Here is a 27,133-nt window from a genome sequence, read left to right on the forward strand (position 1 = left end):
ATATTTGATTTAATATAATCATTTAATATATATATTTAATTAGTAGCTATTAGTAGCATCTGGTAGTATGTATTTATATACGCATTTGATGATTATAAATAGATCATCAATTTTTATATTGCTACGCATGCACAGTGACCTAAATTATTAATTCAAATCACGGAAGAAGCGCGGAAGGTTATGTTATCTTCGAATTATATTGCTGTTTGCCGACATGACATTCTTTTGTTTATCTCAAGTAGACTTCTGACATATACTTCATCGTGTTGTAACCTTTATAAAATGAGTAAAAAGTTAAAGCTTGATGTCCTTACAAAGCCAAGGTCCTTACGATCTGAAAATAAAGGTGACAGTAAAAATATATCTACAACATCAGGGTATTTTGATGATAAAGATGCTTCACCAAAAAAAATTGTGAAGAAGAAGCATACACCAGTTAAGATAAAACATGAAGAAATGAAAGATGCAGCTAACTCGAAAAATAGTGAAATTAAAATTGAAGATTTACAAAATAAAACCGTGAAAAAGGACCGTGCACCGGTAAAAATAAAGCATGAAGAAATGAAAGATGTAACCGACTCGAAAAATACTGAAATTAAAGTTCAAGATTTACAAAATAAAACCGTGAAAAAAAAGCGTACACCAGTAAAGATAGAATATGAAGAAATGAAAAATGCAACTGAGTCAAAACCCAATGAAGTTAAAGTTGAAGATTTACAAGATGGAACTGTGAAGAATGAGACTGTAGAAGATAAATGGATGCCATTAAATTGGGAAACTATTTTAGAAAATGTTAAGGAAATGCGAAAACATAAAACAGCACCTGTAGATGAGATGGGTTGTCACAAATGTATAGATCCAAATGCTACTGCCAAAGTTGCTAGATATCAATCGTTAATAGCATTGATGCTCAGTAGTCAAACTAAGGATCAAGTTACTCATGCTGCCATGCAAAGATTGATTAGTTATGGTTGTAGTCCAGAATTAATATCAGGTACTCCTGATGATACTCTTGGAAAACTTATATATCCAGTTGGATTTTGGAAGGTATAATTTATATTTTAGTAATTACTTGAACTTAATATTGTGGTTTATTAATATTTAATTATTATGTAAGTAAGATATATTAAAATAGTATAGAACCATGAAAAAGGTTTTATTAGATCTTAAAGAAGTAAAGAATTACTTAAATAGTTTGTCAGACCAAACAAAATTTTACTTTTCAGAGAAAAGTACAGTATATTAAGAAAACTTCAAAAATTTTAATTGAAAAATACAATGGTGATATTCCTAGGACTCTGGAAGAGTTATGTCAATTACCAGGTGTAGGACCAAAAATGGCACATATATGTATGCAAATAGCATGGGGTGAAGTTTCTGGTATTGGAGTGGACACACATGTACATCGTATTTGTAATAGATTAGGATGGGTAAAGAAACCAACTAAAATACCAGAAGATACTCGAATTGCAGTGGAAGAATGGCTTCCCAAAGATCTCTGGAGCGAGGTAAACTATTTACTTGTTGGATTTGGACAAGAAATTTGTTTACCACGATTTCCTAAATGTGATGAATGCCTAAATAAAGATATTTGTCCATCTAGCACAAAAAGCAGTATGAAAAAAAAGACATAGTATTGTAAAAATGTTTATTATAAATTATATTTATTTACAATATTTAAAAAAGAACTTTGTGAGATGATTTAATGATTTAACTTTTTTTTTAATTTCCCACTACGTTTCTTAGCTTTTTCAACTCTTTTACGTTTTCTCATACTCTCTTTCTTATTTTTTTGACGTTCCATTTTCTGTTTTTGTTGGAATGCTTTACTCTTCTTCACTTGTTTCAATGCAGCTTTTTTTATTGCTTTCTTTAAATCTTTTCTATTATCAATTTGCTTCTCTTTTACATTTTCTTTCAAACTTTTAGTTTGTTTCTTTTCATTTAAAGGCATTCCTACAATTTCTTCGTCATTTTCAGAATCTTTATCACTCTCTTCTTTCTCATTACTTTCCACTTCATCAGTGCCTTTATTTTCACCAATTAGTGCATTCTTCTCTGCTAGATCTGCAACATTTAATTCCAAAATACTGACAGTATGTCCTTCTGTTTCATATTCTTCTTGAGATAATAGTTGTTGAATTTCAGGAACATCACGGCTTGATAATAGCTTTTTATAACGTTCTCGTGCCTGTAAAAGCAATACTTTATTATTGCATCAAAATGAAATTCATATGGGTACTCTACCTCATGTTTGATTCTTTTCCGTTCTTCTTTTAATTGTTGTTGCAACTCGTCTTTAGCTTTCTGTTGCCTTTGTAATTTCCTTTTACGAAACCCCTTCAGAAATTCTCTGCATTTGAAAGTATAAAATGTACATATGACTTATAATCTATATAATCCACAATTGATATTAATATAAGTACCGTCTCTTGTTCTCATCAAATACAAGAGTAATCTTCTTGCGTTTCTTTGGCTGATTCCGCGTTCTATTCACATTGAGTAGTTTCGGTTGTATTTTTATATGTGGCGCCATGTGCACGTGTGAATATATGTTAGTTCTAGGTTATATCGGTAAGAATTATATTTTACAATTCTTTAGATTGTCTACATGATAAAAAATAATATGAAATAATAATTGAACTAATATAAAAACAAGATTATTTAAAATTTTGTTATTCGATATTCTATTAATTTAAGAAAATCATCAGATGAGCATTCGTAGATGTAAACAGAATTTTACAAAATACATTTTATAATTTATATAGGAGTTACTACAAAATTAAAGATTAAATATGTATAAAATAGAAGTTTTTAAAGCTTACTGTATACGTCAATACTGTTCACTTAATACATAGAAATTTTATCAGAAATATTGTTAACATTTTGAAGACATATATTCCAAGTATAAGGTGTACTACAATATACTACTTAAGAAATCACTTCTAAAATAGTTATAATTCATGGAAGATTGTGTGTATTTTATTTCATAAATATTTTCTTAATAAAGATTAAAAAGGATCGTTTATTTTTAAGCAAAGAAAAATGTATTGCACAAAATGAAAGTTATTATCTTTTATTTGAAGTTTTTTTACACTTATTAATGGTTTTTAACATAATTATTCTATAAGATTACCGTTTCTTTTTATTTATTTAACACATTACTAAAATGCAATCTAATAGTCTCGGTAGTCTGTTACAATACATATCAGTGTCTCTTTATAAAGCCACTTATGGTAGCAGCGATGGTTAGCTAACAAAGTAAACTCTCTGGTCAGTAAACGCGACGTTACTGGTATTTAGGTTATAATTTAATTATATTAACACACTTTGTATTATTGAAATAACGTTTATAGATAGTACATCCTAAAGCATCTAATTATCTTAAAATATTCAAAATATCATCATTTAACGTGTTTTAGTTGTATCTTCCACAATTGTGTTAATTACATACAAATAATACTCGAGCAAACATAGCATGGAAGTGACTTTATGAAACCATCCCATAAAATATCTAATTGCGCATGCGTAAGAAGTCCTTTACATGAAAAGAATCCCCCAATCTAGTAGGACGTAACAGCGTCGGAGAGAACAGAGGTGGAAGAAAGCATTGGTTATTTACGGCGAGAATGTATCGGGTGTAAATGATTGGTTCCTTTCACGAGGAGATCCGTCGGTAGGCGGGTAGTCATAGGGCGGGGGCTCTATTGATTTAAATTTGGTTTGCCGGTGCGCGTGTCAATAGTCAACACAGTGCCGCGAAGAGCGCGCGCTCAAGCATCTACTCTTTACTGATCGTGTTCTGCGGACTAAAAGGTTAGGCCCTTCGCGGTGCGGTCAATAAAAGATATGTCGTCTAATACGAAAAACGATACGAACGAGGATGCGGAGAGTTTAAATGGACCCATCCGTTTCCAGAGTGTTGTGCCAAAAGAAAGGTCAGTTTTGTACCGGCAATTTCTGGTTCATATCAATTCGTAGAAACTTCGGTGCGGACACCAGGGACAATATCGCGATGAAGTGTTGTACGAGAGCGTGGATACTGCTAAATTACTTGCAGCCACGCCTCGAACCCAGCACTAGCTGACTCATCGGCAGATGTTGCGAATCTAAAGCACCCCTCGCACTATTCGAGCGTGAAAGAGAAAAGAAATCGATAGATTTTTTTCCATCCTGTGACAATTGTGACCTCTTTTATGAATATCACGACCTGTTTGCGTGACAAACAACGAAAACATCGGAATGATTTATTTCTTTTATCATTTTTGTTATTACTCAGTATTTTTGATGATGAAAATTTCGATTCATTTACCGGGTAGGAACTTACTATATGAGAGGCTAATACTGTTTCTGTTCCTACCGATTGGTTGCTTGACCAGTCACGTGGTGTGAGAAACGCGCGCGCCAAGGATGTACGAATTTTTATTCGATTTCTCTTTTATCTTTTTTCAAGACAAAATTCCAAATAGTGACAGTATGTGTCAAATAACCGTATCTTCTTGAATTTTTAAAGGCAAAAAGTTCTCAAGTGGAATGGTTGGGGATACAAAGACTCGGAATTTCGTATGAACCAAAAATATATCATCGAATTCACTGGTGATAGGTAAGTCTTATCAATATTTCAATCTTTATCCTTTATTAATATTTTAGAAAATAATAATAGTAACTATAAATATTTATATATCTAAAAGATGATTAAACTTTATACATAAATTGTTTTACTTGTTTTGTGAATAGATAAATAAAAAAAATTATTTATATATATTTTAATGTTTCAATATGTTTATTTGTTAGATATTATATATAATGTTTTTAATAATATCTTTTATCAGTATAACAAATAAAATGTTAGTTGCCTACATGTATGAAAGTAGGTTATTTCGACTCTTTAAATTCGAAAAATGTAATCACTTAATTTTTGTTTTAATTTTGTTTGTTTTTATTTCCTACAATCTTTTACCAAAAGCTTTAAAGATAATCAATAAACTAATAAGAATTCTATAATGTTCATATTATATTAATGTTATATTAAACACACGTATAATTATGCTGTTAGATAATTATACTATTCCATAATTGAATAAGTAAAAGTTGATTATGTTTTGAGAGTAGAATGACAAATGTTTTAAGCTTATCATATGAGCGGATTAAGATATATAAAATTCAGTAATACTTGTTATTATCATGATACTAAATTTCTACATAGATCTAAATGAACCACTTTAATTTACTTACGCACATATTTGGTTTTTTGTATTTAGTTCTTGCTTAATTAATATTCTAACAAATATCCGTTGCAAACAATTTCAAAAACGGGTCGAATTTATCACATAAAATCAATATACATCAATATTAATTTTATCGTACAATTGAGTTTTTTTATTTCCTATTGTATTTAACGGTTTTAACAGATTCGTATCATCAATTTAACATTTGATTGTTCGATTCGCTTAAATGCAAAACTATTATTTATTCGATATTCATTATGTTATTTATGTTAAAAGGAAGAAGCAAATAGTTAATCTGTATAATATTCATTTTTCTACATTTAATTTATAATCTGTAATGTTTAATCTATAGTAAGAAATCGAGTATCTTGAGAAGATCAAACACTTTACTTTAACTTATAGAAAAGATCGACAACCTTAACATTTAAAAAATTATGAAATTTTTTATTAATTTTTTTACCATCCAAATTGATTCTAAGAGGGTAAAATAACCCCTGAAAATTCAGCTATTTCTCGATTTTGTGTTATAACTCGGAAATTATAAAAGATAGAAAAATAGTTTTCAAACAGAAGTTGTTTTTTTTAACGAGGACTACCGTCTGGAAAAAGATTTAACAGTTATTTATATAATTAGAAAGAATTTATAAACAAAAAATTAATAATTTTTCTAAAAATTTCTGTTTTAGCGCAAAATCTTAATAGGTAGTTTAAATAATTACGAAACAGCATAAAAGACAAATACTTTTTTTTAAATACAAATATAAGCTTTTTTGTATTGCACAATTACAAAAGTAAGGTAATTTATATTATATACTTCTGTCTCTTATTACACAATAAGTGAATATACCAAATGGAAATAAAAGAAAAGAATAGAACTGTAGGTATAACATATCTTCGTAAGAATTTGTCATTATTAATATGATTGTCAAACTTCTCTTTTATTCTTTCTCGTAGCAAATAATATAGATATTTAATAAGCAATTAAAGAAGTAAGTATATAAGTAAGTAAGTTATTTATCGCACTATTTGTACATTTTCATATTTTCGGATATAATATATAGTGACTAATAATACTCCAAGAGTTTGCAAAATACGTAGGAAGAAAACCATGATATTATTCACATAATCAAGCTGTCCTCGTTGTTTAGTTTCTCTTCTCTCCTCCTTTCCCGTCTCCTTACTCCCTCTTCTTAGACATTTTCCTTTCGTATATTCTACCGTATCCGCATGCTTTGACATTTAGTTTTCCCTTCAACTTCTTCTTTATATCCTCTGGTTTCCTCTCCACTCGCCCGTCCAGTTATTCTAGCAATTCCTCATCCATTTTTACGTGTATGAATAGACACTTAAAGAATAGATAAATAATTTCGAAAATACAAATGTCACGTGAATTGTATTATGAATTATTCTTCATGATAATGAAATTCTGCAAAAGAATGTTTAAGACAATCTTGTTGTGAGAAAGCGAAATATACTGGATTTTCAGCATTATTTGATTTCCTTTCTATCGATATAATATTCACTTTTATACCACGAGTAAGCAATCATCGCAATTAAATAATACTACAAGATCGGAAAATAGTCATATAAAGTTCTTCTTTATGCGGAGCTATATATATCACTTACATTATTCCTGTATTCGACATTATAAATATTTTAGCATGCTGTTTACAACATGATACTATTTTGTAATGTAGATTAACATTGACCAGATCACGATGTCAGTAACTTCCGAGATTCTGCATGTGGTTGATATATGTTTCTTAACTATTCATTGAACAGTTGGAACTTTGTTTACACGTGGAACAAAATTACCATTTTACTTTTTTAGGACAATAAAAAGCGGTTAAATAAATTTTCCAGAAGTTGATATTATGGGGAGTATAGTATAACTGTGTGTTGTAGCTGATATAGACTTTATAACAGCCATAACCGTTTTTGATGCTTACCTAGATAAAGTACAGCCATAATGTAATTCTATCTAATCCGCTTTCATCAGCATTGATTACTGTATAGCACGTATTTTCTGATATTTCTAGTATGAGGTTTTATATTATTAACAAAAGACGAAACAATTTCATTTAACTGCGTGGTATCAGTGCCATATAATCGGGTAATAAATTTGTTTACTTTTTTGACACTATACTATATTATTAATTTTAAGTTTTCTTAAAATTGAAAATCCAGTTTAAAAAAATTTTAACTTTTAAATTTCTCGAACCTATTTCTTCAATAGCTTCTAGTGCCCATCTTCAAAAGCTCAAATCACGAATAACAGCATGAGCGTTAACAAACTTGTTATAAACATATTCGGAAATTTGTAACAATTTTCCCCGCGTGTTCTCCGTTTTTTTGCCATCTCTTTCCATCTAATAATCTAAATAAGACAATTACGCATAGATAAAAAACGAATAGATAACTATATAATTATATATTTATACAATTGTTAAAGAGATGAAACTTTTCAAAATTTATGCCTGGGAGTGTCTAGGGAAAGTCGTGTCCTCTTTCCACTTTTCCAAAATGCAACATTAATTTTGTATTCTAAAGTCACAATATCTCCTTATTCTAGTACATACTTATCTTAGACCTCTATCGCTTCTGAAAGTTCTTCGTTATATATTATCTAGAAATTCTACAGAATATGGTTTAAGCGGTTCCACAAATTAATACAATAAGCGTATCTTTTATTATACCTTCTAAGTCGATTTCTCTTCTCATTATAATATCTCATTATATTGTTATTATCCACAATTTTGAACGTAATCATAAGTAAACGAATTGTATTTACAGGATTTACGTGAACCATTTTTATACGATCCTTACAGAGATATACTTAGATATACTTACTTATTATTGACACCTATGGTATTGTACTATAGCGCACCACAAAGAAAGCAACATTTTTTTATTGTTAATCTGTTTTCACTAGACAAATGCTAACCTTCAACGCTGTACTGAAATGAAAATAGCAAAGAGTGGAATCATTTATTACTTATTATTTTATTTACTGTTTATTACTGTTTTACTTGTAGTGCTCATTTAAGCATACGTCGCTAACGCCACTAATTCTTGGAAATGGGACTTCGACGTGAATTTCAAGCATGCCGAATGAGATAAAGTGTTAAACGAAACTTGACACCGATCCTTATCGATTATTTCGAGCAAATATCGATTGACGCTCGAGTCCTCGTTTGCACGTGCCCAATATATCTCTCATATCCATCCCTTCTCCTTTCTTTAGTTGAATTTGCAGATGTCACTTCCTCAGATAAGCGTCCATATCTAGTGTTGACTGCGAACACTAAAATGGACATTGGATGTTTACTTATTATTTATTACTCTATTATTACATACGTTAGTCCGTATATTTTTCTTTGTTTCGCACAATTGAATGCATACCTGCGTTATATGATGCGTCAGGTGTATACATGTGCACCGAAAATTTTGTATTGCACGTTAGCATATCATAGTATGTGTGCAATGAAATCGAGAAGTTCTTCGATTGTAGAAGAACACAATTCAACAATGCAACAGAGATTGTATTTATATTAAAAAACAACTAAATGTTTTTTATGTTGTTTCATAATTATTTAAATCATTGATTAAGATTTTACGCCAAAGAATGAGTTTCTATGAAAAATTATCAATTACTGTATTTATAACTTTTTTGTAATTATATAAACAAATGATAAGTAAAGTATTTATAGTAAGTAGTATACGTATAGTAATTATATAAACAAATGATTTGGTAATTATGTGTTTAGGAAACTACCGGCATCTTACATTTCAATGTACTTTTTATATATTATCGGGGACATTATTCTGAACAACTTTTTTCTATACACATAATCGCCTCTCGACCATAATTTCCGAGATAATTTTAGAAAAGTTGTCGGTTGCTCATAATGAATTCTGCTTATAATTGTGCAGCCATGATTGCGTATGCATTAGTATTGGTTGTCGGTTGTCTCACTGTGACTACGGGATTAAATAACACCTAACCCACTTATATAAACTGTAAACTTTGGCGAAACGTTGCCACGGATATACAATTATATCCGACAAGTCTTTTGCATATATCTCGGAAACTAAGCCCGAGCAGTGATACATGCAAAAAAAAGTTACTCAAAATTTTGATTTTTATAATATATTAAAAAATCACCGAAATCCAAGATGATTGCAGCTTTCTAAATAATTACCAAATCTTTTACCAAACGATGGTCCTCGTTGAAGAAAATAAACAATTTTTATCTAAAAGCTCTTATAGTTTAATTCTTATAGTTTGCGAATTATAACATAATCGGAAAATAGTCGAATTTTCAGTTCGATTTTATCTCCTTAGAGCGAATTTGGGCAAGAGAAGAAAATTGCGCAATACATGGCCACATATGCTCTACATTCCCCGAATTTTCATAATTTTTCGAATTTATGAGTTAGAGATCTTCCCTTGTTGATCGTAGTTAATTGCTAAACTACTACTACTAACTACTGCTATTACTATATGCTATACTGTCTACAATAAGCTTTTGAACATAAAAAATGCAACAGGCTTGTTTAAAATCGTAAAAGCAGGATGGTAAATAGTACAAAATAATTTTATTGAAAAATTATTTGATACAGTTCCACGAAGAGTTCTTATAACGAAGATGCTATATTATGCATTTTTTATTATTTATTTTTATTATGCAGCTGCTTATTGTTTACCAATACGAATTACGATATATTCTGTTGTATATCGATTCTTATATCGCTGTTAAATTATTTGTTGACTTTATATCGGTTTCGAAATAATTCTAGAACTGATTGTCTCGTATCAATTTTATGATAATTTAAATCTAATATCACATTAAAATATTAAAAACATTCAGTTACGCTTTTCAGTCTTTTATTATTCACTTTTATTCTACAGCTGCTTACCAATAACAAACTATTATATACCTCAATTTTACACTTGAAAATTACATTTTACAAAAAATCGTATTTTACAAGTTTTGTGCAATATTTTAAGAAAAAATGTGATTTGTGTCAATACCTTGATTTATCACTGTATATATTATTTGGTGTTAAATTATAAACCGAAGAAGACGAATTAACTCGTCACTCAGAGTCTTAATCTTTTTAATATAATAATTTCTTTATTTATAGGTTCTAATGTTCTATTTTTTAATCGTTTGTTTCGTTCGTGTCGTAAATATATTATGTAATATTTATTAGGTCATGCCATAAGTTCGTTCCGTTTTTCCAGCGGTTATATATGTTAAGATCGTTTACATACCTTTCAGTTTCATGAAAAAATGTAACCCCCCTCTCGTTGTACAACTTCTTCCCATTTTTCAAGTGCATTGGTCCCTTATCGCTGTATGTTTATAAATCGACACATGAAATGTATACACAAAAGTCGGCACGAACTTATGGCATGACTTAATATATTTGCACGAATTAAAGTCGATCCATCTGAAATTGATTTATCCTTATTAACGAGGACAATTTTATGATCATAAAATTTCTGAATAAGGAATGATACGGTTAACAATTTAAATATATCGTATTGTAAATATATGTATTATTGGACAATAAATGTTATTTTCGAAACTTGTATATTCCATGTAATCGTCGCGAGTTCGCGCAACTAAGAAACTATTTCTTATTTACTTTGTTGGTCTCGAAGAACGCAATTGCACTTACCGTTTTCTACCCAGCAAATTGCTTCTAATGAGTATAAACAAACGTATGTGGTACAAGCGAGCAAATATATAAGTATAAAAATACATATTTTTGTTTAAGATGTTTAATTAATTTTCATTCATCATTGAAAATTCAGTGAATTTTAGTAGAAATTGATTATCATTGAACAACATATATATAAACATTTCATAATGAAATATAATAAAACATAACTGAAACCCTATTCTTTGTGATATTTCATTAAAAGAAAAAAGAAAACATTGTTTAAATGGGCTATGACCATCAGTAACGACGTTTAATTTCTGGAAAACATATGATCAAATTTATATGCAATCGTCATGATAAGATACGCTGATTAAACAAATCTAAATGTAATACTTATAGTATAATACAATACGAGACATTTCACTTTAATCTACTAACTTGCAAGTCATAACATTATATCATTACAATTATAACAGTTAAATAAAATCAATCATGATAAAACACATCCTTATGATAGTTAAATGAAAACAAAATACAATAGAAATGTAGAAATATTCTATAATGTAATTTCTTAAAATTGAATAAATTATATAAGGTTTAATTTCATCCATCATCATACATCCTATATCATTTCGTGTTTTACATATATACAATTTAAATTCAAAACTTGAAAATGGAATTAATTACTTTTAATATTTCAATATGATTATTAAATCAAATTTTTAATTAATTTTGATTAATATAAATTTTATTGCTAATATTTAGTACTTAACAAATAACTATTTTATATATCTTATTTAATGTCTTTGCCTATTAATTTAATTAAGAAGTTCACTGACACAAAAATCAAATTTTCATAATTAAATAATCTTATGATCCAAAATATTATATTTTTCTACCAAAAAATTAACTTGTCTATACTTCTTGTTGGTCCATTTTTTTTAAGTATTGTTATTATTGTACAAATAAATATTGAATTAATTTAATATCAATATATTTTATTCTTTTTTGTAATGTTTTATTACTCATGCTAATAAATGAAATATTTTTGCAGATATCCGATTGGAAATCAGCAACTTCCGTATTTCACGCAATGGGTAAAAGACACGTTTGGTATAGATCCGACCCAAAGGAATGTATCTCAATCGATACCGACAAATCTACCAGAACCGATCATTTCGTTGAAAGTGTTGGAAGCGATTCAAGAATTAAATATCGAATATTCCTTGAAGGGTATCGATCGGTTGGTTAGAGCACATGGGCATACACTTCGGGAAATTTATCTCCTCAAACATGGATCGTTCGATCGAATACCAGACATAGTTCTCTGGCCAAGTGAGTAATTTCAAATTGTTATATTATATTTTTAGCGATCTAAAATATCTTATCAACGTGTTTAATTATCGTATCAGTGATACAGTTCATTTACTTTCATCTGATAGTAATATGATTAGTATACACTGTATGATGTAGTTCTTGATCTAAAAAACATGATCTACATAATAACTACCTATTAGAAACTATCTATGTACTTGCCATGTACATTTTGTATATTACATTGCAGTTCATATCATATTCCTCGTGGCAATATATACAAAAATTATCTGTTAAAAATTATCAATTCATTTTTATCTTTTCAGGTTCATTTGTTTTTCTTTTTTTATTTGTCAATTTCTTTTAGCTATTATTACAAAATGTAAACCTATTACTACTGCAGTAATTCAATAAATTAATATAGTTACTTTCAAAATCAATGAGCAGTAAGATCAAAACACTTGTAAACAAAATAAATTTCATAATTTGCACAGCATGTCAATATAATGAAAAATAATTATCAACTGCTTGTTAGAAGTAAATATAGATATACATACATGCAGATTTCTCTTAGTTCATGTTCTTTTTAAATTCAAATGTTTCACTAAGCAGTTCGTTTAAATAGAAATTTAATACATATTTGCATGATTTTATTGTTTAAAGTTTCTTTCATTTATATAAAGCATGTAATAAACTAAAAGCTAGCTTCAACTAAACGTAATTACCCATGTATAGTGTATGAAGTGAGTTGAATATCGAGTAGATAGACTATAAACTTCTCAACCTTGACTTGGTTATATGTAGGTGTGTAGTCTATAATTTCTGGAAAACGTTTCTATGTTATACCATGAACTGCGCGAATAAGTGATATGAAACGAATACCTTATATACGTATAAATGTGAAACGGCACAATGAATATTTGCTTCATCTTTTAATTTCGAATATCTTTTCAATTGTTATATACTTCAAAATTACTCTTTTACAAGATAGTGTAAAGAATTAGGAATTAGTATAATTAGAATTAGTATAGGAGACATAGTCAACGAAGGAGGAAAAGATAGGGCTGTAGACTGGGCGATGAAATCGGAAAAGAAGAAAAAGGAGAGAGCGAAGCGAAAAAGGGTATTTAGTTAAGTAGGTAAATTAGGCAATTAGATAAAGATTTATGCAATATATAAAAGATAATAGACATATATAACGGTTAATAGTTAGAGATAGATAGATGATAGACAGTAGATATATGATATATAAATTGTAATAGAAAATTAAGGATTGAATGAATGAATGGATGTGTATGTAAATTATAGCTGAATCAATGAAAATGCAAGGCAATAGGGAAAATAATTGTGTACCGAGTTCCTTTCTCGGCCGGAAGGCAAAAAATAAACTATACTACTATAAAATCGAAAAATTTTTGTGCTATCGTTTTTATTTACTCTTCATTTCCATTTCCTTTGTTACTTAAAAAATAGCCTATCGTTTAATGTCACTTTAATGTTTTCTACATATATCAGTGTTCGTATTATATTATGTCCTATGTATTATGTGCTGAAATAGATTGATATTTAATCTTTTGAATGCTTTGAATGAGAATAGTATTTGCCTACAAGTGAATATATTCCCAGAGTATGACTAATTTAACTCCTCTATACGGCGCAGCGGGTAGACATACCTACATACATATATTTATTCATGACCCATTACGTAATAATCATATCATCATGCACTTATTAATGTTATTGAACAGATTCGGAGAACAAAAAATAAATGTTTTATTATTGCTTATTTTTTTAAATTCATAAATGTTTTATTCTCGTCTATTCCTTTAAATTCATAGACCTGTTTTATTATTGTTTATTTGCCTAAATTCGTGAACGTTTCACTGCTACTTATTGTTTAAATTCCTGATGTAATAGGAGTAATTAGTAATGTAATATTGTCGCAAATCTGCAATCTAATAATAAATTTGATATATAATACCGTAAATAAGATTTAGTTGCAGCATGCCTGTGAAAATGTAGTATGTGTTTGAGATAATTCGAATTTGAAATACATGTTTTTCTTGAATTTGTTGTAATTTCAATTTTGTTCAAATATTCCAAATTATTAAGAAGTTAATTTTCCTCAAATTGTTAGGTCGCAAATTAGATTACTGTTTCTTAGATTACAAGATATATATATATATATATATAAGAAAGGGCATCACTATTGAGTAGAGCCGAACGAGGTCAAAAATCAAAATTTAAATTTTTTTCAAATTTTTCTTAGATTACAAAACATGTCAAAAAGTTGACATAATTATCGAGCGAATCGTAACATATCAGAAGCTAAAATGCTTTGTCTTATAACAATGACATCTGTGTCTATGCATTTTCAGAGTGCCACGAGGACGTCGTAAAAATAATTAAATTGTGTGCTCGATATGGATCAGTCTGTATTCCATTCGGCGGTGGAACGAGCGTAAGCGGTGCTGCCTCGTGTCCGACGAACGAACGACGAACGATAATATTGTTGGACACTTCGCAAATGAATAGAATACTGTGGATAGACAGGGAAAACCTAATTGCTTGTTGCGAGGCTGGTATTATCGGCCAGGATCTTGAAAAGCAACTCCGACTGCAAGGTCTGACTTCTGGTCATGAACCCGATTCTTACGAATTTTCTAGGTACACCATATTATATTAAAACAGAAAGTCCGTTTTATTCGTTCGCAACAAATATTTGTTTAGGATATTAACTGTTTGAATACAAACACGTGTAATTTTACGACATTTTACGTAATGTTAGTATATGTATAATAAAAATCGTCATAGCTAGCAAGTTATAAAGTTACTTTTTTGGAATCTTTTATCGTGTACTTGTAAAAAAACGTATATGGAAAAGTGTGGACATCGAAACGTTTTAATTAGCGTACTTTTCATAGAATGCCTTATTGCGAACTGCTATACCGAATTTGATTTTCTTTTTTTTCTTCTTCCTGTTTTATTTAATTGCAAATGTAATTCTTTTTATTTAAGAGATAGATTAAAGTTTATAATACAGTAAACTATAAAATGTAAATCTTCCTAAGCAATATTAAATGGCAATTATCTTTTATATTCAATTGGACTATTCTCAATTTCTTTGAATTATTCATTATTTGAAAATTAATTCTCACTGGAGTAATTTACTGAATACTAATTACTTTATATTTAATCATGCACGTCAGAAAATTGTTGGAGAAGATCATGATCATATTAAATGTCGTGAAAATTGCAGGTGCTTGTATTTTAGTATAATTAAAAGTGTATTTATATTCTTTACATGAGTAGTCTGAGTACATGAGTAATATTTTAGTTTCATTTAAAGAATTGAAAGTTACTTCATAAAATAAAAAGCACAAAGAGCCTATCACTTACGTTTCATCTCACGTCTTTATGAACAATCTTTTGTGCAAACATTGTATGCACAGGTATACGATAAGAAAAGTATGTCAAATAGTTATTTACATCAAGTGCAAGACTATTAGCCGCATGATCGATTTTATTTCTTGAAAGAACAGTTTAGGTGGATGGGTTGCAACGAGGGCGAGTGGCATGAAAAAAAATCGATATGGGAACATCGAAGACCTAGTTGTACGAGTGAGAATGGTTACCGGTAGAACGGATGATCCAGAAATAACACTCGAAAGAGGTATATTGGTACCAAGAGCTTCTTGTGGTCCTGACTTTGACCATATGATCCTTGGTAGCGAAGGAACATTGGGCGTCGTTACGGAAGTGGTGATCAAAGTTAGACCATTGCCAAAAGTAGTCAAATACGGTAGCATAGTTTTCCCAAATTTTCAAGCCGGTGTATTAGCGTTGCGTGAGGTAAAATTTTATTAATTTTATAGCGATATATATAAATTTAAATACTATTACTTTGTTGCTATTATTATATAATATATATAATAATATGAATTTCTAGAGAATATCTATTATATATTGCAGTTTTATTATTATTATTCCTTTTTGGATAGTTCAAATTAAAAAAGGAATGATACAACTGTAGCTTTATTTAAATTTTCTTATTCTTGAATTCTTTTTAAAGCTTGACAAACTTTTTTGGTTATTAAGATATTTGATTAAAATTAACATTGAATATATTGTTTCTGATGTTGTTTCTGATAAAAAAAACTGTACCATTTTTATGAACAGGTAGCTAAGGAACGATGTCAGCCGACTAGTATACGATTGATGGACAATGAACAGTTCCAGTTCGGTCAGATGTTGCGACCAGAATCTAGTTGGAGTGGTTTAATTTTGCAAGGATTAAAACAAGCTTACATTACTAGGATAAAACGTTTCAAATGGGATCAAATATGTGTCGCTACCTTATTGTTCGAAGGTAGCTCGACTGCTGAGGTGGCAGCACAGGAACAAAAGATTTACAATATCGCGAAGCAACACAATGGTATTCCAGCAGGAGAAACGAATGGTGAACGAGGCTACCTTTTAACGTTCGTTATAGCTTATATCCGAGATCTGGGTCTCGAGTACTACGTTTTAGCTGAATCATTTGAGACGTCCGTCTCCTGGAATCGTGCATTACCGTTGTGTAGGAATGTGAAATCTCGTGTGATCAGAGAGTGTTATTCACGTGGTGTCGAACAATACTTTATCTCTTGTCGTGTTACACAGACTTACGACGCCGGTTGTTGTGTGTACTTTTACATGGCATTTAATTACAAGAATCTTCCGAACCCGATAGAAACATATGAGACTATCGAGCACGTTGCACGCGAAGAAATTCTTGCAAACGGTGGTTCTCTGTCTCATCATCACGGTATAGGAAAATTACGTTCTTGTTTTTACGCGGATGCAGTAGGAGAAGTGGGAGTGTCCCTTTATAGAGCAGCCAAAGCACACTTGGATCCCCATAATATATTTGCGGCTGGGAACTTGGATCCGAAATGTGTATCGAAACTATGAGGTGAACATGAAATTGTGATAATTGCAACTTATCACATTGGAAATCATTTTAAACAGAAAGAAGAAGAGAAAAAGACAATTAGCATTGCCATTTTTACCAATTGATATGTTGTGGTGGTATACAGAGACGATGATAAAGGAAGAGACTAGTATAATATAAATAAACACATCACAATGTTGTTTGGTACAAATACGGAATTGTAATTGTATCAACATTTTTATAAGTTATTATAAATAAACAAGACTCGCTTATTCATAGTACTTAATCAATATAATCCGTAACTTATTTATCTGAGTTTCTTTCATCCTTATCTTTTCATTTTTATAAGTAATTCGTATATCCCCTTATATATCCATTGATTATTTGTCATTCTCAGTCCATAAAATTAAGATTACTGTTTTACTATCAGGTCCGATTCACGTTATATTTTATATAAGTGATCATCTTAAACACATGTAACTGTTAAATAAATGTACTCGATGATACTGATGTGTAAAACCATAAGCTCACTTTAAAGTAGATAGAAATGACTGAATGTCATATTCATCGTCATATTGTTGTTGTTCCCATAGTTCAGGAAGAATTTCTAAAAGGGAACGGCTAATGCCTGGAACCTCACTAATTTTAGATGTGGCATCATCCTGTATTTCTGATTTTTTCTCTTTGCCACTGTCCAGTGAAAACAAGTCAAGTAGCTATAAAAAATTGTTACAAATAAAATCTATTATAAATTTAAATTTCTCTCATAATTAATTATAGCATATTTCAAGAATTATTTTGTATTATATGCACGTGTATTTACATCTATTTAAAGCTTTATTGTAGAATTAAAAAAAAGTTGAAGTCGTAGAATTAAAAAGTTAAAACACGAAAAAGATAAAAATATCAGGGTTATATGTAATATATTTTTGTAAAAAAATAAATTTATTTATTAGTTTATTACAAAACTTTTATCGTTGAAATAGCTATAACTATGCAAATTAATAAATTTAGATTTATATATTTTACCTGATCAGTTGCCATTGTCTCCAGAGATGCATTCTCCGTTGAAATTACGGTATTTGCTGTGAGAAGTTTGAATTTCTGCAGTCCCATGATCTTTTCCTCTACTGTCGATCTTGTGATTAACCTGTATACGTTTACTACTTTCTTTTGACCAATACGATGTGCTCGATCCATCGCTTGAAGATCCTTCATAGGATTCCAATCATGTTCCACGAATATAACAGTGTCAGCACCAGTTAGATTCAATCCAAGACCACCGACTTGAGTCGTTAATAGAAGCACGTCTATCGACGGGTCTGCGTTAAAACGTGTTACTATGGAATGCCTTTGCGTGGTTTGTACACTTCCATCGAGACGAAGATATGTAACAGTAGGTAAATGTACACAAAGAAGATCTTTTTCCACGATATCTAGCATTGCTTTCAATTGACAAAAAATTAAAGCTCGATGTTGGCTCACTAACTGTTGCTCCTGCGGTGGTTGATTATCTGATGTACCATCAGTAGTTACAGAATTGCGGTTTTGTTGTCGCTGTGGCTGTCCTATGCCACAATCTAATAATAATTGTTTTAATGCAGGTAACTTGGCTGCATATTCTATGTCGGATAATGTGCTCTTTCGTTGCTTCAATGTATTACATACCTAGAAATAAAATAATTGTCAATTTAAAGTTACAAGTAAAATATCTTAACGGAATCATGTTAATACTAACAGTTGCGTATAACGGATGTCGTTGATTTAATACTAATTTGGGATGATTACAAACATTACGCAGATATCGCAATGCTTCAAAGACACTACAACCATTATTTCCAGTTGAAGTGCACGACGTAGCGGATAATAAAGTGGCAGAACGTCGAGTATGGAAATCTTCATATAGCGTACGTTGTAATGACGATAAGTCGCAATAATAGTCTTGTGTAATTTTTGGTGGTAAATCTTTGAGGACATCTTCTTTATTTCGTCTAAGTAAGAATGGTAAAACCTGCACAATGCAAAATTACAAAATGTTGTAGATAATTTAACAAATATATTCAATTATTAGTAAGATTAAAAAATAAGATACAATGCGCATGAGAAAGAAAATTACTTGTCTATGAAGTGCTTCCATTGCTAAAGCTCCCGCCTCTTGTTCTTTTGGGCCAGCTTTTGGTTCCCTACAGGCTAGTATAGGACGTGAGTACTTTGCCGCAAATTGTTTCTCAGTACCCAGGAAACCTGGCATTAAAAAGTCAAACAAGGACCATAATTCAAGTACATCGTTTTGTATTGGTGTTCCCGAAAGTATAAGTCTGTGATTCGCATGCAATCGTTTAGTTGCCTTAGCACTTTTTGTCTTTCCATTTTTAATAATGTGACCTTCGTCGAGCACACAGTAGTTCCATTGACAAGTTTCGAAATAATCGATATCCTTACGGATTATTTCATAACTTGCAACGATGAGTTTGTGATAAGTAACCATTGGACGTAATTTTTCACGCTCAGGTGGGGTGCCAACATATTGTAACACTGAGAGATCTTTGGTTTTGAAGAACTTTTCTGCCTCATACACCCAATGACCAGTTAGAGTTGGTGGACACACTACCAAGCTTGGTGGAGCATGAGGATTACGATGATGATCTAAAGCTAGTATACAAAGAGTTTGTAAAGTTTTTCCAAGGCCCATGTCATCGCATAAAACACCATGAAGTCGATAACGATTCAAGAAATTTAACCAATTTAAGCCTTGTTGTTGATAAGAACGTAACTCTGAAGATACTGGAATCGGTAATACGGTATCTGGGATACTGCGTGGATTCAAAAGTTGTTCTAAGAACCGCCACTCTTGTGTTTTCTTTTCTCTAAAATATTTCAAAGATTTATGATGTACATGTTAAATTAACATTTGTTAATAAAATTTAGACTTACATTAAATCTGGTGGATCCGTAATCGCACCAGGATCAAGGGGCAAAAGTTGTACGAGTGTTGCGAATGTAGCACTACAAGCTAATCTTACAGCCTGATTTTGATCACTCATACGCCCAAGCAATGGAACCATAAAGAGCACAGCATATGGAACGATATTAACACCTAAACTTTCGACAAGACACGCTAACGCTTCGGCTGCGCCTTGTTTCATTGAATCTACTTCGCTTGGCGCTGTTACAGTACCTGAGTATATTTTCTCTCCACCAGTTGCTTCTAGAAGTGGTATTACACGGTTTGTAACCTGCATTATTATCTGGAATACAATTTTTTGGGATTACGATTTAATCGTCAAACTGATATCAAACATTATATTAACTTAAAGCATTACCTTCTCTGTATCTAATGTGGCTAATACAGCTATACATCTGGATGCCATGTGTCTGACAGCTTTGTAAGGATGAGCCAATAATTCACATAAGAATGAAAGGCATTCTAGGACAGGAGGCAGTAAGGCTTTATGAAGACTGGGAGCCATAACTTCTAAAACTTGTAAACCAAAAATTAACTGATTTACTTCTTCTTGAATATTTTCACGATTAGTGATTTTGTCTTTTTCTCGTAATACGTTTGGTAATATTAGTTCCCAAAGATGCGGCAAACGTGTAGGTAATTGTGCACCAAATAGAGTAGCTACAAAAAACAATGAATATTCTAAATTTATATAACGCATTTATATCATATTAGAATGTTGTATTGCAAACCTATGGCAGTAAGTGCTAAAGTAGCTCCGCGACGACGTGTTCTATCAGCTTTAGCTTCAGGTTCTTCATAAGCAAGTAGTTCTTCTAAAGGAATTTCAGTTGTTGGTGGCCGGCCAGGCCCTCTGCCTCCACTAAGTCCGCTGTTGGTTCCCCGATTATAAGCTATTCTTTCAGCATGTTTCTGTCTATTGCTTAAAGTAAGAATTCCGTCAAATAGATCTGCGTTTGTATTACAATTTACACGAGGTGTAAATTCAGTATCCGAGCATAGGAATGTACATAAATTGGTCGATATCTATGATATAAAGTTAAATTAAATTATTCAAAGAGAATATAATATCCGTTTATGTTAACGATATTATTTTCCATGCAAACCTTTGCATTAGGAGTAGGTTTTCTATCTACACAGAGATCAACTAAATACGACAAATGCTTTGCAGCCAGTTTTTGTAGTTCTTCATTTTCTTCACGTTTAATAGCTTCCATTAATGGTTTTATCAATGGGTTAAGAGGTTGTGGGGATGGAGGAAGACAATGTAACATTGTTGCAGCACCAGCGAGTGCTGCTGTTGACATAACATTATATGAAAGTTGCTGTGCTGCTATATCAGCAGCACCTATTTTCACAGCACTCCGCCTTTCTTCTAAACTTTCAATCAACTTTGGCTTTAATTTAATCGGGTTAGAGCTGTTGCTAAAACTTCCACTAGGTCCTCCATAGCTTGTCGTATTACCCATGGCACAAAGTTTTGAAATTGGTTTCCCAGCAAGGATTGCAATTTGGTCGAGCGTCATCACTCCCGATGGTTCTACCTTGATAAGAACAGGCAGGTTATAATGTTTGAGAGTGGCAACGTAACCGCGACTGTCGTGTAACAGACGAGTAAAAGATGTGGCGATCTCATCGTAGTATACGTACTCGTTCAAACACTCCAATAGTCTCTTCCTTTTGAGAACAAATATATTATTATTGTATTATATTAAATATAAGTAAGATAGGAAGATTTCATTTGATACCTTAAAATATCTGGTATAGTAGGTGGTTTCATGTTATTTACAGTTGCCCAATGAGACATCGTCAAACCTACAATGGTGCGTTGTAATGCTGAACGCGAATTCAGATGTGCCAGTAATACTTTAGCGTAACAAAGTGAAGGACTAAGTATATCTGGTGTGTAAGTAACACCTGGTGCTGGTTGTACTACGTAATGCGATAACAACCCTAACATTCGTGCAGCTCTACAACGAGCATGAATTAAGTTTGATTTCCTTATGTTTGGAGCTACAGTTTCGATTCCACCAATATAAACTTTTAATTCGGATATGGATTTTACATTTCCACCAACAGTATTATTTCCTCCGTTATTACTAGCATCTGATTGTCCGTCGCAAGTACCAGAAACTTGATTATTCTTAGCTCCTTTATTAGGAGTGGTTATCATGAGTAAGTTCGGATTAAATGGCACGTGTTCCGGTTGCATTGCAAGGCAAAGCCATGTGCTAACAAGAGGACACGCTGCATGCAATAAAAGTTCGAGATCGCTTTGTACGACTAGATTTTCCCAAACACGTTCAGCTACATCTTGTATGGCAATTACGTGCTCTATTAACGCTCGTTGAAAAACATGACGGAGGGCCTCTTGCAATACAAGTCCACCTCCTTCGCCCCATCGTTCTTTTTTATTCTCATTATGAGCACCATCATCTTCAGTTAATGTTTGTAATGTTTGTAAGGTGGCTTTACGTACACTGGAACTAGAATGACTAAGAAATGGCCATAATCGTGGTAAGACCTAAAACAACGTCATATTAATATTAAGGTTAAATAACAAAAAGTAACGCTTCTATTAATATAGATCTTACCTGCGATAATGGCTGAGGAGTAATATAAGAGCGCGCCCAAGGTAATGAAAGTATAGCGGCAAGTAATTTCATAAAACTGTTACATGCTGCTGCTAGATCATCTTGTTCACGTAAAAGTTCCCAAAGACGAATTACAATTGCTTCTAGTTCTGATGGTTTTAACAAACGTGGTAGAGCAGATGCTACTGGTATAAGCGCACTTGCTGCTGCAGCACCTACATCATCGACTGGATCGGAAAGACCTTGCATAGTAGCTGGAAATACTCTCGGCAGTATGTCGTCTAACAGATCATCTCGTATAGCAAGTAAATATTTGAGTGCAAGTAGCGCACCATGTCTTGCTTCCCATTCATCATGCTCCAACAGTTTTAGCATGACTGAAAGTATTCCTGTAATTCCCCTATTTTTATTTTCATCATCTTTTTGATTTGGCACTAGTAATAAAAGAGAACCTAGTGCTTGAGCACATGTTTCTCGTACGGGCGCAACAACTTGATCAGAAACAAAATCTCCAAATCTATCTAATCCTAAAACACATAGTAGTCGCAGGGCGGCATCAATAATCCACTGATAATGACTTTCTGCCATTTTCTCTGCAGTTTGATTCTTCGATTTACCTGCACCTATAATAAATTTCAATTAATATTATATTTTATTACTTTTTAAATGCAACTTGCAATCATTTTTCATACCTTTTCCATGAAGTTTTACAAGTTCACGTAAGGCAGTTGCTGCTCCGTGCCTTATTTCCCATTTTTGACTAAATAGATCTTGACAGAGACTTTCTGCAAATGATTCTAGAGGCCAATTTATTACAGAATCTGGCCAACAACCAGTAATATCTGGTACTCCATTAACTGATTCAGTCTGTGAATTATAATTAACGCCAATCTCTAACGAAATCAGTTCCTCTAATTTTATTCTTTTATTTAGTGATTCCCCTTCATTATTGACGGGAGATTGAGCATTTGAATTGTGATAATCTTCGTTGTTACGATGGTCATCAGGTTCTCGTGAACGTTGTTTTGAAACCGACTGTCGTGCCTATCAAATAAATAATACTATATAAGAATATCTTACTACATTAATATCAATGAGAGCATATTAGTGACTCAATTATGTGTTACCTTACGTCTAGCTCTATTCATTTCACGTCTACTAAGACCACTAGGTTGTCTTAGTGTTTCACTCACAGATACATTAGTTTGTATATTTGACGTAGGTGGTAATACTTCTGGTGTAAGGTCCTCGTTAGTAAACAATTCTGATGTATCAACCCCCATTAATTGTGGATGAAGGCCCAATTTAGCAGCAATTTTTTCCTTTTGATTAGGAAGTAGCATTTGATCCCCATCAGTAGCTGTTAAATCATATTCATTGCCTTCTGATCCAGTAAGATATGAACTACGTGCTAAAATCTTTTCCATATCAAAATCTTCCAAATTTAATTTATCGTTTGGTCTTTTTGCTTCTTCATCTTCTATGAATAAAAAATTTAATGTTAATAACAAAATTTAGTATATAAAAAAATAAAATTAGCTACCTGTACATGTTTCTTTCTTAATGGGTTGTGGATCCCAAGCAGGAACTTGAGCAAGTATAGCTTGTACAGCTTGTGCAGCACAAACTCTGGTATCCCATTGTGAAGACTTTAAAAGGATAGAAACTCTTGCCAATAAATGATGTAAATCATGAGGATGTAATCTCTGTGCTTCTCCTAATTGTTGTGCTGCAGCTCTTTTAGTTACTGCATTTGTCCCTGTTTCCAATAGTATGAATAGCCTGTCTAACCTAATAGAACCCATATATTATGATGTATGCAATCATGTTATTAAATCAACTATAGATAAATACAATCATCTATTAATATATGTATTCACGTGCATTTATTATTTTTAATTTTTCTTTATTATATAAAGTAGAAATATAGCAATATGATAAATATACACGTTATAAAATTTTATTGACATAATAGATATAAAATTTGAAAATATTAATCATATGAAGATTTACTATTTATTAAATATAGTTATTATAGATTATATTTTTATGTATAAAATATATATAAAGTTTAATAATAATATATTACTAATGGTACATTAATGTTTGTTATTATATCATAGTATCATAAAGTAATCTATTTTTGCACAATTGTAAGTAGATTAGTGTAAATATTAATATTATTCCATACATCTCATTTTAACAATACAATTATAATTGCCAGTGCTTTACCTTGATGTCATGTTTACAAACTATGTTGATCAATAAACAGCTGTGAATGCCTAAAATCAAAATAAGAGTGTACACATGTATATATAGTATCACAAACACATGAAGAATGAACGAACTATCATTAAAAAATGATTATATATTTGGAATAATATTTACAGTAAATAAATGAAAACATTTAATAAACATTCATATCAGAAACATAGACAAAATGATCATTACATGTATATTTATTATTGGATATTACAACAGTTCAACAGGAAATATATTGAATGCTCCAACTATACAAAATAAAATGGAGTACAGGGAATGATAAAACAAACAGCATATTATTTATCATTTATTTGATAAAGTAAAAGAAAATGATTCAAATAGGGAAAATCGATTGTCAACTTGAAGAACGAAAGTTTGTTGCAGTTAGATTGATGAAGTGAAGATGGATAGATGACATCTGCGAGTATGCGTTTTTTAATCGGTACAGAAGTTCAGGGATTTAAGTAATGCAAAATTTGAGGAAAACTGCACAAGTTTTAATTAAGGAAATGAAACGGAACATAATATTTTTCAAGATATCGTAAAGAAACACAATATGGACATATAAATAAATAGCGATGAACGAACGCTTAAACATACCTGATTTCAAAATATAATTTATTTTATTGCTACGCTTCAGCTAATCCGCATAGCCGTTTTCCACTGTATTGATTCCCCGAAAATCACATTACGCTCTATATTTCGAAAAAGATGATAGATAGACAGACTACTTGTCAAATTTTTCGGAGAGAAACGCATGTTCAAGCATCAAATTTATACTGACAGCCATATTGCAAGGGAACCTGAGTTTTGTCCCCCAATTTTGCTCTCATTGGTTGATTATACGGATCTTATAAATCGATGGACCAATCAACGTTTCCCTCGTGCCATGATCATGTTAAATTGCACACGTTTTATGCGTAGGATGAAATTATGCCGCGTACACATAATTTACTAGATGCATTAATTCTTCCTAATTCTTTCAAAATTATTTCATAATTCACACTTTAAGAACATTAAGTATATACATATTGCTTGTTGCTACTCATTTCATTATATTTTTAATCAGTATGCATCAAATCATTTGCATAATTCAATGTTTTGAAAATTTACTTTATATTCTTTTACGCGTCGCAAAATTCTATATTTAGAACACATATATATTTTATTTATGAATATGATATTTTATTAACATATTATGATTCATTCAATGTTATATTCTTAAATATACAGGGTGTTCAAAATTTTCGTGACGAAAGTTTGTTAGTATACATAATTTATAGATCTAAATAAGGAGAAAATATTATTTAAACATAGGCCGTTTAAGATTTTATAAAAAAATTATAACAAAAAATGAAATATGAAGGGAGCAGTAAACAATTTGTGGTTATTGCGATATAATGTAGAAATAAATCAGCAATATTTATTTTGTATATTTCGTTTCTTTTCTTTCGTATTTCGTTTTCTTGTTATAACTTTTTTATAAGATCTTAAAAGATTTATGTTTATATAACATTTGTCTCTTATTTAGTTTCATAGAAAATGTATACTGGCAAAGTTTTGCCATTAAAATCTGGATCACCTTGTACAATATGCAATTTTTCAAGCAAAGTATGTATGTTAGTATGAAATGCATTTGAGCATGAATCTGTTTATTTTGAAATACAATTAAAAAATTCTTTAATTAAACGTATGTAAAATCCTTCTATTATGTATAATATATATATATACCAAATATTATATACTAAATTATTGAAATTCACGCCATGATTAAATGTTTTAGTGTTGTATGCAACTGCAAAATATTGTTTCATATTTCGCGCCATTATGATGACCTCGTGACTTTATTTGAATCTTTCCGAATTTTGACACGCTGTAATTTTAGATGTGAAGTTTTATTAGTTTTGAGTATAATTTGGACTGAAATAAGAAGACATCGTATAACAATTTGAGGTACATATTTGTTATTTTTCATATTATGGTAATGGTTCTCATATTATAAGCTACGGTTCGACTTAATATATGTCGGAGATGGAGAAACACCGGAGCCTTCCGTCGAAACCGGGGAAAAACCCCTAATATTGTAGTTTGGATTCCACCATAGCCATAGTTAAACAATCACCGTCCTTCAACCCGATTGTAATTGCCTGCAATCTATGAGAAT

General features: G+C 31.0%; 4 protein-coding genes and 1 long non-coding RNA gene across 12 annotated transcripts; 2 read left to right on the top strand and 3 right to left on the bottom strand.

Annotated features, from left to right (window-relative positions):
• The first annotated feature begins 6 nt into the window (after positions 1–6).
• Positions 7–1,688, top strand: LOC100649259 (endonuclease III-like protein 1). Its single transcript, XM_012310600.3, has 2 exons — positions 7–1,047; positions 1,227–1,688. Exons 1-2 carry the CDS (start codon positions 181–183, stop codon positions 1,632–1,634), a joined length of 1,275 nt encoding a protein of 424 aa, XP_012165990.1. The 5' UTR covers positions 7–180; the 3' UTR covers positions 1,635–1,688.
• LOC100649380 (nucleolar protein 12) lies at positions 1,635–3,493 on the bottom strand. Of its 4 annotated transcripts, none has more exons than XM_048407259.1 (4): positions 3,137–3,493; positions 2,427–2,561; positions 2,248–2,353; positions 1,635–2,191 (listed from the first exon to the last, which is right to left on the bottom strand). In XM_048407259.1, exons 2-4 carry the CDS (start codon positions 2,534–2,536, stop codon positions 1,703–1,705), a joined length of 705 nt encoding a protein of 234 aa, XP_048263216.1. In that variant the 5' UTR covers positions 2,537–2,561; positions 3,137–3,493; the 3' UTR covers positions 1,635–1,702. The 4 variants fall into 4 exon arrangements, with proteins under 4 accessions (XP_048263216.1, XP_003396848.3, XP_048263215.1 ...); XM_003396800.4 differs by having other exon boundaries at positions 2,427–2,607; positions 3,137–3,492; XM_048407258.1 differs by lacking the exon at positions 3,137–3,493 and adding an exon at positions 2,826–3,108.
• A 209-nt stretch (positions 3,494–3,702) lies between these two features.
• LOC100649138 (alkyldihydroxyacetonephosphate synthase) lies at positions 3,703–17,422 on the top strand. Of its 2 annotated transcripts, none has more exons than XM_003396798.4 (6): positions 3,703–3,938; positions 4,514–4,603; positions 11,956–12,236; positions 14,594–14,882; positions 15,758–16,067; positions 16,395–17,422. In XM_003396798.4, the coding sequence occupies exons 1-6, from the start codon at positions 3,850–3,852 to the stop codon at positions 17,166–17,168; spliced, it is 1,833 nt and encodes a 610-aa protein (XP_003396846.1). In that variant the 5' UTR covers positions 3,703–3,849; the 3' UTR covers positions 17,169–17,422. The 2 variants fall into 2 exon arrangements, with proteins under 2 accessions (XP_003396846.1, XP_048263213.1); XM_048407256.1 differs by lacking the exon at positions 3,703–3,938 and adding an exon at positions 4,115–4,412.
• LOC105665945 lies at positions 6,146–8,595 on the bottom strand. 2 transcript variants are annotated; one of them, XR_007224623.1, is made up of 4 exons: positions 8,258–8,595; positions 7,808–8,185; positions 7,450–7,605; positions 6,146–6,654 (listed from the first exon to the last, which is right to left on the bottom strand). It is a non-coding gene; the product is annotated as an uncharacterized LOC105665945 (long non-coding RNA). The 2 variants fall into 2 exon arrangements; XR_007224622.1 differs by having other exon boundaries at positions 7,450–8,185; positions 8,258–8,594.
• On the bottom strand, positions 17,346–25,757 carry LOC100649021 (TATA-binding protein-associated factor 172). Of its 3 annotated transcripts, none has more exons than XM_048407255.1 (15): positions 25,570–25,757; positions 24,940–24,989; positions 24,251–24,498; positions 23,835–24,184; positions 23,400–23,751; positions 22,708–23,330; positions 21,862–22,637; positions 21,220–21,790; positions 20,845–21,139; positions 20,472–20,773; positions 20,083–20,396; positions 19,265–20,015; positions 18,887–19,159; positions 18,178–18,816; positions 17,346–17,864 (listed from the first exon to the last, which is right to left on the bottom strand). In XM_048407255.1, the coding sequence occupies exons 2-15, from the start codon at positions 24,948–24,950 to the stop codon at positions 17,676–17,678; spliced, it is 5,694 nt and encodes a 1,897-aa protein (XP_048263212.1). In that variant the 5' UTR covers positions 24,951–24,989; positions 25,570–25,757; the 3' UTR covers positions 17,346–17,675. The 3 variants fall into 3 exon arrangements, with proteins under 3 accessions (XP_048263212.1, XP_048263211.1, XP_012165983.1); XM_048407254.1 differs by having other exon boundaries at positions 23,835–24,187; XM_012310593.3 differs by lacking the exons at positions 24,940–24,989; positions 25,570–25,757 and having other exon boundaries at positions 23,835–24,187; positions 24,251–24,527.
• Positions 25,758–27,133: the final 1,376 nt, after the last annotated feature.

Source organism: Bombus terrestris, chromosome 7 (assembly GCF_910591885.1).
Source record: "Bombus terrestris chromosome 7, iyBomTerr1.2, whole genome shotgun sequence".
In the NCBI taxonomy this organism is placed as follows: Eukaryota; Metazoa; Arthropoda; class Insecta; order Hymenoptera; family Apidae; genus Bombus; species Bombus terrestris.